We start from the raw sequence: 12,105 nt of genomic DNA, 5'->3' as shown, positions 1-12,105 counted from the left end.
TTTTAAATGTACTACAGACTTACAGCAAGATGTGTAGTTTCTCCAACCTGTGACAGCAATTCCTTGGGTTTGACAGGTGCTTGCATAGTTCTGTAGCCAGCTACAGGCAGTCTGAACTGCACCTCCATCAATACACGAGTCGAATAAACAGTTCTTAAAAAAGAAGCTTGGGTTAACCTTACTATGGCACTTGGCAAATACACCGTTTCTGTTTGGAATGAAGCTGCAGAGCTGTTGTGCTTTCCATAAACCATCAACCTTGGTACATGTCGGGCATCTGTCTCCACATCCAACTTGGCAAAAAGCATCTCTCTTTACCCAGCTTTGGCCAAACTCATTGACATTGGTGCTGACAAAGCCATTGGAGGTCTGTAAGTCATCTTCTATGTTGCCATTGTATCTGCCACAGAGGCCATATGTGCTGTTTTGCATGGCTCGTGGGATGGTCACAGACAAGAATGTCTTCCAGTCATACACCACTTTCAGCCCAAAGTCTGTTTCTACAACAATGTGAAAGCCAAAGGCAAAAATATTCACCTTACCATGACCAAGCCTTAATGGCAAGTACAGTCTTTCATTGTTTACCTGATATAAAAAGATGAAGGAAAAAAAGCAAATATTAATTTTGTCTTAAAACTATCTTAAATTATCTTAAAACTTAAAACAACAATTAATAATTTTGGGATTAATGGGAATAGGAATTGCAGAGTCAGATTTAATAAAAAAAGGGCAAGCAAATTACTGGTATTGTTTATATTTTACATCAAATCAACACCTTCACTTTTGTATCCAATGGCATTTTATAACACACACACACACGTGGGGTTACAGTGGTAACATTATATCACCAGTTTTCCACACACATTACAGAGCAAATTGTTACTCATGATATTAGGGGGCAGATTTATTAAGGATCAAATTGAAAATTAGCAATTTGGAGATGTTTGCAGCCTTCCTGACATAAAAAGTTTTTTTCTGAGAAAAACTCAAATCGAGTTTGATCGTCTTCAATTCAAGTTTTTAACTCTGTAAAATTTGTCTGAGTTTAAGATATTAAATTTTTATGATTAATAATCAAATATTCGAATTTCGGGTAAAATCAAATTCATGTGAGTTAAAAAAAAACATGAATTAGAAATTTGATAAATGTGTCTGTAGAAGTGCTCCCTTCTCATGTGGAAATGAACCTCTATCAAGAGATAAGGTAATACATCTCTCTGCGTCACTCTGTCTAGCTATTTATTTCTCTCTCTCTCTCTCTCTCTCTCTCTCTCTCTCTCTCTCTCTCTCTCTCTCTCTCTCTCTCTCTCTGATAAAACAGGTCCCAGTAACCCAGAACAAATATGTTTTCATCCCCTTATATTCTAGTTTATATTCCAAATTCTTTCAACATCAATTCAGTGCAACAGCCAAGAACCCACAGACTATCATGGTATAATCACAAAACTTCAAATGATTATTATTGGCCTAAGAGGCAACACTTCGCCAGGCGCAAATGCGCTAAGACTTCGCCAATGCACTAATATTCGGAGTTTCATCCTGGCGCCGAACGATGGTGACTTTTCCCTGCGTTACTTCGGCAGTACGAGCATTTAAAACTGAAGATGCGCTAGCATTCATTTCTGCCTAGCGAAAATTCGCTAGTGATCTTGCGCTTAGGTCAATTTGCATATGGTGGGCAATTTAAAAAGTTGTGTGGAGGTCTTTTTTATAAATGTTGGTGCAAAAGCTTGGTTACCACTTTTTCTTATACATGTTCAGGAAACCTTATAAAGACAAGAGACCTACACATGAGCCCACTGTAAAATGAATGTTCCAAACCATGGAAATGTCTGGAGAAAACCAGTTACCCAAAAAAGTTCAAGTCAGGACTTTTGCAGGCAATTCCGTTTCAGAAAAGGAAAAGTCGCCAGCGATTTTTGAACTTTGAATTTTCAACCGGCACAGGATATGATGTAAGTGAAAGAAGATTGAGGAAGATCTAGCTGCTTTATAGCACTTCGCCTGGTTTGAGGTGGCGAAGGCAACTCTGGCGAAAGAGGTACGTTCAGTAAAATCCTCATTTTAGTGAATTTGCGGAGTAACGTCCGTTGCCAGATCGAAAAGTCGTCTGGCGAATAACCGCTATCGATGGTCTATTTCGCTAGCGAATTGGCGTGTGCACCTGTTAGTAAACTGGCGATGTCCTTGCGGGTAGCAACGCTGGCGAAAAGTTTTGGTGTTTGCCACTTCGTTCTTTAGTAAATTTGTCCCATTAGAGGGATATTTTTTTTCCTGTATGTCCATATATTATATATATATTAAGGAACTAGGAACCTACTAACTTGCAGCTGCTATACAGTGCCCCATTAATACCCCATCCCAGCCCTTTTTTGTGTTTTTAGTGTAGCCTGTAGAATAAACTTTGAACCGCAGAACCCCCTTTAAAACAAGATTAAAATGATAAATATGCAGATTTTGTATGCCAATAAGATAAATATTCTTCCTCACCAGGACAGTGTGCTTATATGCCCGATAGATGACAATGTTGTAATTGTAGACTTCCACTTCTACTTGCTTCACCCACAGTGCCAGTGATGGGTCTCTGTCTTCATTCTTAGCAGTGACGGTGAATTTAGGATAGGCGTCTGCTTTAAAGTTAGATGCAGCAGTACAAAGGATAAGGGAGCAGCTGCTTTGGAAATCAAACGCCAGTCCATCAAATGTAAGGTAGTGCCCATATCCAGAAACAATGCATGATGCATCTGTTCGTGGCTGACAAAGGTACATTCCATTGTCCTCCATACAGTATTCATCCTCCTTACAAGGAGCACTTTCACAGTAAATATTGTTGTCTGATCCATTACAGTAGCAAAATGATTTACAGTCTAGGTCCACCCAAAAAGTGGCATTGGTGGAGACTTGTCGGCCTTCATGACTGCAACCACATTCACTCTTTGGAACACAGTTTCTCCCCCGCAAGGCAAATCCTTCATCACACTGGCAACCTTCTGTACAGCTGTCTGTGCATATTGGTCCTGAGGCAAGTGTGTCACACGTTTCAGTGCAGGTTATGCATTCATCAAAGTGGCTGTTTTCAGGGCACACAAGAGCTGTAAAAGTAAAATAAATCAAGTAAGTGGAATGAAAGTTACAGTCATTTTTGTAATTTTTTTTTCCATCCACTTTCTAAGGGGAAATATTATAAATAAATAAGTGTGTGTGTGTGTGTGTGTGTGAAACATAAAGCAAAACAGTAGGAATACATTCTTCATCTTCATTTATCTGTTTATATATACTTGTTGGCATGTTCAACATGTTTTATTAATATGTATGCTTTTAAAGTGTCCAAATACTGTTAAGCTTAATAATTCAGATAATGAAATTCTCTCTTCATACACATATGTAGGTATGCATTTTAGGTAGTTATTGTCAAACCCTGCAATTACAAATACTTTAATGTCAAGTATGATTTTTAACATAATATAGTAATGTGAACTCATTTGACTGCTTTAGTTCCACACTAACTCTGGTACCAACGTCAGCACAAAATTCATGAGAAATGTGGTTTGATGGGTGAGCAGCTTGCAAGCCTAATATCACTATGTGTAATGCCAAGTGTCCATCGGAGTGATATTAAAGGTCACTGCCATTGCAGCAGTTGAAATGCATCCTGTGGAGTGATACACTTTATTTCAACATCTTGAAATGTGACAGGAAATTCTGGGATAGTTGACAAGAAGTGGAAAACGAGCTTTTCGGATCTCAATCCTAATGAATACCTGTGCCATGAATTGGAATGCAGTGCCACATTTCTGCTGCAATAAAGGCTTTAAAGGCAGGAGCCGAAGTACGGTGTGCTTCTTTATCCCTTTTTCCAAGATACTGGAATGCAGATGCTAACTGCCAGGTGCCCAATTACTTTTGCCCATTTAGTATAATTAAAACCCCTTACAAGCACAAAACCAGTTGGGAATATATGGCATCATTATGATCTAAATTTACAACAAGTTTATTCTTTTTACCTCACAACAGAAATACAATTTGTATTTAGCAAATATAAAGGAAGATAGTGATACAGTCAAGGCCATGCCATTCATTGTGCCATCAACCCTAGGCTGAATAGTGCAAAATACCAATTTACCCCTCATTTGTCATTTGGGTGATGGTTTAGGGGTGGGATCCTTTACCCCTTAGGATCCTTTGTCAGTAGCCAACCCTGTAAAAGGGAAAACAGTTATTCTTTTATCTTTCTGGGATTCTCCAGAACAGTCACCAAAGGCCTTTATTAGCAATTAAATGAAAATGGGACAATCAACTAATAACATGCCTTATCCCAAGTTATGTGCACATGTGCTAATACGATACAAATGAATGATACTGAGCTTATGCACCAGATTAAACCTGTATAGAGGACTGTATCTTGTAATTAGGCTGGATTGCATACATATGCAAAAACTGCTCTCCTACGATGTCCAAACCGTTATTATATTATTACTAATAACACTAATATCAATAAAAACACTAATAGCAATGTGATTGAGATGGTTATAATTTCTAATTGCTGACCCATGATCTTAATTGTTTAGGCGAAAAGATGTCTTTGGTCCTACGGTCCTACCCTTGCCCATAACCTGACTAGCAAATAAAGACTGAAATAGGTGAGTAATACATCTTTCAGCACATTTTTATTTTGATTTGCATCACCACCAGCAATAATGGTTCAATCTTTTTCAGTCTCTTACCTAACTCTGCTGACATTTGGTTTTAGACATACTTTCATCTATTTCACGTTTTTTTGCATTTGTAAGTTCACCATGTACACCAAGTATGTTTTATGTGACACAATGTATACTCTAATTTGCATATATCTTGTTTTTAACCGAACATAATATATGATTCTTATGATATTGAAAATATTGTCTGCTAGCCTTGAACGGAAATAATCAGAAGAACCCTATGTTAATATAGTGTCCAGCAAATACAATCAGACCTTTGACGATTCAATGAATACAATCATACAATGCATTCATTTTTGCTATAAAAATGTCATAAGAAAAAATAAAATGTGCTGCTACCAGAAGTAATTAATCACTGCAATAGTTTGTAGAGCTAAATTTTGTAGCAATATCAGTGTCCTTAGAATTTTGGGGTTACGTATGTATTACCTGAGCATATTGTTTGGGATTTTGGGTAGAGTTGCTGTAGGATGTTCAGGTTAGTTCAGATGATTTGTTGACTTGTTCACCACAATTTCAAATGGAGCCACCTATTTTAATTTGGATTATGATCAGAGATTTGACCTGGATATTGTAGAACATTCACCTTTTTGTTCTTAAGCGACAACAATATTTCTCTTGCCTTATGTGTGGAAATTCTAAGCAAAATTATATTTTTTGAAGACTGAGAAGAGTTCTTTCCAGAATTTCCCTCTATCTTATAAAGATACCAAGTCCCTGAGAAAAACCAGACCCATAGCATGGTGTTATCATCACCATACTACATTGTAGGCAAGGCTCAACCATAGAGTTGATCAACCAAGAGTTCTTGCCTCCCTGTACTGGAGGGTGGCACAAAATAAGAACATGACTGCTCTAAATTAGATCAGATGTGGGAAAGGGTTTTATGGCAATGCCAATAATATTGGCAAATGTTTAATTCAAGGCACAAATATAACGTTGCAAACACTGTACATCCAGTAATGTTGGTAGTACCATCATGCTGTAGGACTGCTTTTGATCCACAGAGACTGAGCATCTTTTTAAAAGAAAGAATAGATGGTGTGATTGCTGCAATCCGAACTTGTTTCAGTTTGCTAAAATTACATTTGAAATGAAATTGAATGAAATGGTTAAAAAACTGAAAAATTAAATGGTTAAAAAACAGTATTCTGAATGTCCTACAATGATAGAGTCAAAATCCCGATCTCAGTGTAACTCAAGATCAGTGGCATTTCTTGGAAATTGAGGCGTACCTGATCTCGCCAACCTGAACATCCTTGAGCAAATCTGTCTGTCTGGAGAATTAACAAAAATGATTTCTAAACAGTGAACAAGGTTGCTACATACATATATACCCCAAAAAAGGTGGAACCACAAAGAATGAAAATGTTGAGATTAAGGGGGTTATTTATTAAAGTCCGAATACCAAAAACTCAAAGGGGCTCATTTATTAACGCAGCGCAGCGCTAAAAAGAGCGCAGTGGCCAGACATTTGCCCAGCGCATGCGAGTATTTAATAATGTAGCGCACGATACCTTAACAGTGCGATTTGTGCGCTAATGTAGACACAAGACAGGTGCGACGTGTGAAACTGCGTATCAGCTGTCGCAGTGCTTATAATAAATTGTGCGCACAGGAAGATACCGCAAAGGTAAGGATTAGTTGTGCTCATGTATGAATGCGCTGCTTTAATTAGTTGCGTCACATATTGCGCATATTGCGTTCACTTAGACGCATCTGCATTTGTTTCTGTGCTAATATTTGTTTGGTTGCAAAGGTGTTTAGCCTACCTGATACCCTTAAAGGAACCTTGGTCAATATAAACATGTTGGGTGGAAGGCGTGGTTAATATGCACTTTACAAGGGTTGTTCATCTTGAATATACTAGCGCAGCTGGGCAGGAATGCGCATTTTGAAGAGCGTTACTATTACGCCACGAAGAGGCAGGCGTAAAAATTGTGGTGCTGTTGCCCGGGTGCAGTTTTGCACATATACAGACGCAAATCTGCGACGGCCGCAGTGCAAGCGCATTGTAGCCACGCCCACAGCCACGCCCCTAACAACCACGGCATCGTTTGCGACATAAATGCCCAATCTTTTGCGCAATGCGCATAAACAAAACCATCGCAAAAGCTCTGTGTTATGCGCAATATCACGCAAATATATTAGCGATCACGCTTGTGATGGCGCAGACAACCTTTTGCGTCCACTTATGCGCTGCGCTGCTTTAATAAATGAGCCCCAAAGAGTTTTTCTACTATAAAATCTGAACTTTTAGTAAAAAAAACCTCAGATGTTTCAAGATTTATTATACCCCGAGGATGGAAAAAGTCAGAATCAAAAAATCCAGCATCCCAGACCTGCCGAGGTTGTATATAAGTCAATGGGAGATGTTCCTATCCTATTTGGAATGTTTATGTGGTCTACACTGAAATTAACCGGAAAATCCGACTATTTTGGACTTCTGGGCAAAAACCCCGAAAAATTCTGGGTTTTCGGGAAAAAGCTGAGTTGTCCCTGATCCAGTTGAATTGTGCTTTTTTATTAACAAATAAGGTCACATTGTGGATTCTATTTTGATCAGGCTTTTTTAATTTAAAGTAACCTATAGCAACTAATTAGCAGGTTGAATTTCCTGGTCACATGTTTAAAAGCAAACATGTTATTGATTGCTATGGGTTACTGCTCCTGAGCAAACTTAGTATCTTTTATTACATGTGGCAGTTAGTGTGTTATGTATCAATATTTGCTCTTGTTATTATTGAGGGGGTTTTTTCTACCACAAATAAATTCACATTTTTAAAAGGCATAAATGCTTCCTTAATCATTAAAAAATCCAAATATAAAAAAACAAGAATTGAACAAATACTCTGAATATTTCCAGTTTGCTGAGGACAGATTCCATTGACTACATTCATTTTAACATCATTATTTAAATGCATGATTGAGTGCAAAAAAGTTTGATTTGCAGAGGAAAAAAAGATATGCACATTGATCATTTAGCCCCTAAATGTTTGTACAAAATTGGTTAACCTGCTTTCAGTGCTTCAAAATAAAAATATCAGGAACAAAATGTTAGTGTGAGATTTGTAATAAAGTAAAAAGTAGTCAATATAATTGTAGTCATACTTTGTAAAGAAGGTTTTACCCAAGAACTGCACCCAAGGTTCCTACTTTAGCTGAAAGAAAGAGTGAATAAGCAACACCATGTGCCAGATCCTTTGTGAAAGCAGATTCCAAGAAAAGAGTTCCAAGAAAATCTGCATCTGGACCAACAGGTTTTTAAACTTCTGAAAAGAGCCATTTCATTGTTTCTAAAAGGAGTTATTAAGGTCACCAACTGAAGCTGATTTTGTTTTAGTGCTTGTTGAATTCTCTCTGCTCTATTACAGACAAAGTTTGAAACAGGTGGGTAATGCATTGCTACTTTTTTTTACTGTTTAACACTACTGCTTTCTAACAACTATTCCCATCTATCTGCATTTTACATTTTGCACCACATTTTATCAAAGACATATGAGTGTTATTTTCAAAATGCTTTAATACTGAGGAAGAAGAAGGGACTTACATACATCCAACCTGCAACAAGAGCCCAGCGTATTATGTATTCATAGTTCATGTATTCATAGTGTAGTTAAAAATAAATCTAAAATAATTGTGTGGCTAGTATTTTGAGTATGTGTTTGTTTGTTCTAAATCTATACTTGATGGCTGTCAAAAACAAAGCAATTTATATGATTTAACTGTGTCTGATGGGGATTTATTAAACAGAGATAACGTTTTTGTTATAGCATCGCACACAGAGATACATTATGACACTGCACAGAAACTGTGTGATAAATCGAAATAAAAAAAATAGATTTTTTTTTCATTGTCAAGAGAAGTTAACACCGACTGTCTATGAAGAAACAGAATGCACCACTGGCTGCTATTCTTCCCGAAATATATATATAAAGTATTTTGGTAAGATCAGTGTGCAGATCAGGTCTCTACGTATGCTGTACCATTTTCTGTCACAGCGTAATCACCTGCACCCAGCATTAAAAGGAGAACAAAATCTTAAAAATTAATATGGCTAGAAATGCCATATTTTATATATTGAATTTATTGAACAAGCCTAAAGCTTCAGCATTTCTATAGTTGTAATGATCCAGGCCTTCAAAGTTCTTGTGTCTGCGACACATACACTAAAGGGCATATTTATTATGCTGGGGAAAATAAATTTGCCAAATGGTGTAAAAACTGTGTACAATAAATGGCAAATTTACACAATGCGTACACCATATTTGCTGCCGTTATTTTACATTGCTTCCGTTGGAAGTCACTCTAAAAAAAAAAAAAATGCATATAAAATTTACGTCCACGGTGAAGCCTGGCAATGTGTGGTGTATTATCCCCCTGTTTTTTTTTACAATTATCCTGCTGTTGTTTTTAAATATGTCCTTCAGTGTGCTTTTACCAGCTGTTAAGAAGATAAGCTTAGGGGTCATTGCAAATCATCAAGCGGAATATAAGGTTTGTCTATTGTGTAAGCTGATGCTACAGCGCTAATTATTAAATTCCGATGCTAATTGCACGGATTTCTGAGCTGCAGTGTACTGATAATATATACACTGTATATCAAACAGAATGGAATGCACAACCATTAGTATGCAGAAACCTGGGTGCTAGTCTGAGAAGTATGTAGACAAAATGCAGGGATTGACAGCACTCCAAGGAAATACATCAAGTCAATAAGTCTTTCCCTGACGAAGGCTTCTGTGCAGAGCCGAAACGTTGGATCACCAATAAATCTCCACTTTCATTTGAATTATTGACTTGATGTATTTCCTTGGAGTGCTGTCAATCCCTGCATTTTGTATATATATATATATATAGAAAAAATCCTTGGTAGTCCGCACTCCACTGGAATCAGTAAGGCACCCAGGTGCATACAGTCATTTGAAAAAGTTTTGTTTATCATTGGCTGCACTTTCGAAGTAGCAACTTCCTTTTAATATATAACATGCCTTTTGAAAACAATAGTATTTCAGCAGTGACAAAGTTAATTGGATTAACATAAAATATGCAGTATGCATCATAACAAAATTAGACAGGTGCATAAATGTGGGCACCCCAAAATAGATATTACATCAATACTTAGTTGAGCCTCCTTTTGCAAATGTAATAGCCTCTAGATGTCTCCTATATCCTTTGATGAGTATCCGGATACTGGATAGTGGTATTTTTGACCAGTAGCCCATACTAAATCTCTCCAGTTCAGTAAAATTTGATGGCTGCCGAGCATGGATAGCCTGCTTCAAATCATTCCATAGATTTCCATGATATTCAAGTCAGGGGGACTGTGACGCCATTCGAGAATATTGTACTTCTCCCTCTGCATAAATGCCTTTGTAGATTTCCAAGTGTGTTTAGGGTCATTGTCTTATTGAAATGTCCAACCCCTGCGTAACTTCAACTTTGTTACCGATGCTTGAACATTATGCTGAAGAATTTGTTGATATTGGGTTGAATTAATCCGACCCTCGACTTTAACAAGGGCGCCAGTCCCTGAACTAGCCACACAGCCCCACAGCATGATGGAACCTCCATAAAATTTTACAGTAGGTAGCAGGTGTTTTTCTTGGAATGCGGTGTTCTTCTTCTGCCATGTAAAGTGCTTTTTGTTATGACCAAATGACTCAATTTTTGTCTCATCAGTCCAAAGCACTTTGTTCCAAAATGACTGTGGCTTGTCTAAATAATCTTTTGCATACAACAAGAAACTCTGTTTGTAGCATGAGTGCAGAAAGGGCTTCTTTCGAATCACCCTGCCATACAGATGTTCTTTGTGCAAATTGTGCTGAATTGTAGAACAATATATACAGATACATCATCTGTAGCAAGATGTTCTTGCAGGTCTTTGGAGGTGATCTTTGGGTTGTCTGAAACCATTCTCACAATCCTCCGCATATGCCGCTCCTGTATTTTTTCTTGGCCTGTCAGACCTGGGTTTTACAGCAACTGTGCCTGTGGCCTTCCATTTCTTGATTCCAATCCTTAAAGTTGAAACTGACAGTTTAAATCTCTGACATAGTTTTTTGTAGCCTTCTCCTAAACCATGATTTTTAGATCTTTTGAGAGTTGCTTTCAGGATTCCATGCTGTCACTCTTCAGAGGAGAGTCAAACAGAAGCACAGCTTGCAATTGGCCACCTTAAATACCTTTTCTCATGATTGGACACACCTGCCTATGAAGTTCAAGACTTAACGAATCTAACCAATTTGGTGTTGCCAGCAGGCTCCGATTTGTGGAAAGGCCACCTAGGCACGGATGTGCTGGAGATACAATCATTTTTAAAATTTCCCATGCACCAATCCCCATTATTACAGTCCAGATGATGAAAATTTGCACTAATAAAGGGGAGGGGACAGGGGCAATAAACGGCAGTGCGCCTAGAGTTGCCCACTATGTAAATCCGGCCCTGGTTGCCAGTAATCAGTATTGAGCAGTTACATCCAAATTCGCAAAATTACAAGGGTACCCACCCATTTTTGCACAGCCAGTTTTTTCACATTTGATGTAATATATATATATATATATATATATATATATATATATATATATATATATATATATATATATATAGGGACAAAATGCTTTGCTGCATGCAGTGACATTTTTGACCATGCCCACTTTATGGCCACACCCCATGATTACCATGTCCATTTTACAAAACTTGCCTGATTATGGAAAGTCTGAACACATTTCTGGGGGTTTTAGGGTCAGGTTTTATGTGTTATAACAGTTTTGCTAATGAAGATGAATTGCCCTTTAAGCTTCGCCAAGAGACCTACTTAACTTAAATTGTTACAATCGTTTCTTTGCTTATCTTAAATTGTTACAAATGTATCTAAGTACATCTGCCACATATTCTGGGCTCTCTGCCAAAAGCCAATTGAGTTTTAGAAACTTTGATTTTTTTTTTTGGCTGTTCAGTGCAGGAGATCAAAGAGAAAGTCGGAACATTTCAGTAACAATCAAGGACTGTGGGTTGAGCTGTCAAAATCAGGGTTGTCCTGCTAAAAACGGGACAGTTGGGAGGTATATACAGCATATTGTGCATTGTTCGCTAAGGTCAGTAACTGACAGCAACACAGCGCATGTGCATTGAATCATTAGAAAAGAAGATGGGGATGTAATGGGCATCTTCAAAGGATAATATACAATATTTTTGTCCTACTTCTTTTGGAAAGCTTTAGTTCTCCTTTAAAACATATTGAAGGTTCTCAATTCCTGCTGGTTTCATCTTACCAACATATCATTGGAAAAATACTAACTTTAGCATGTAATGAATGATCCATTGTTTAATATATGGGCTGGTTCTATGGCTAAATGCAAGCATAACTGTATTTCATTAAATTCG

General features: G+C 37.5%; 1 protein-coding gene across 1 annotated transcript in view; it reads right to left on the bottom strand.

Annotated features, from left to right (window-relative positions):
- The window catches only part of tecta.1.S (tectorin alpha, gene 1 S homeolog), a 61,028-nt gene that overhangs the window by 26,273 nt on the left and 22,650 nt on the right, over positions 1–12,105 (bottom strand). The window contains exons 10-11 of the mRNA XM_018227796.2: positions 2,491–3,092; positions 24–585 (exon numbers count right to left, since the gene is read on the bottom strand). Of these exons, the coding sequence (XP_018083285.1) occupies positions 24–585; positions 2,491–3,092 (1,164 nt within the window). The remainder of the gene's footprint in view (positions 1–23; positions 586–2,490; positions 3,093–12,105) is intronic.

The sequence above is a fragment of the Xenopus laevis genome, chromosome 7S (assembly GCF_017654675.1).
Source record: "Xenopus laevis strain J_2021 chromosome 7S, Xenopus_laevis_v10.1, whole genome shotgun sequence".
NCBI classification, from domain to species: domain Eukaryota; kingdom Metazoa; phylum Chordata; class Amphibia; order Anura; family Pipidae; genus Xenopus; species Xenopus laevis.
Note: the sequence above shows the minus strand (reverse complement) of the source record. Positions and strands in the feature narration are given on the sequence as shown.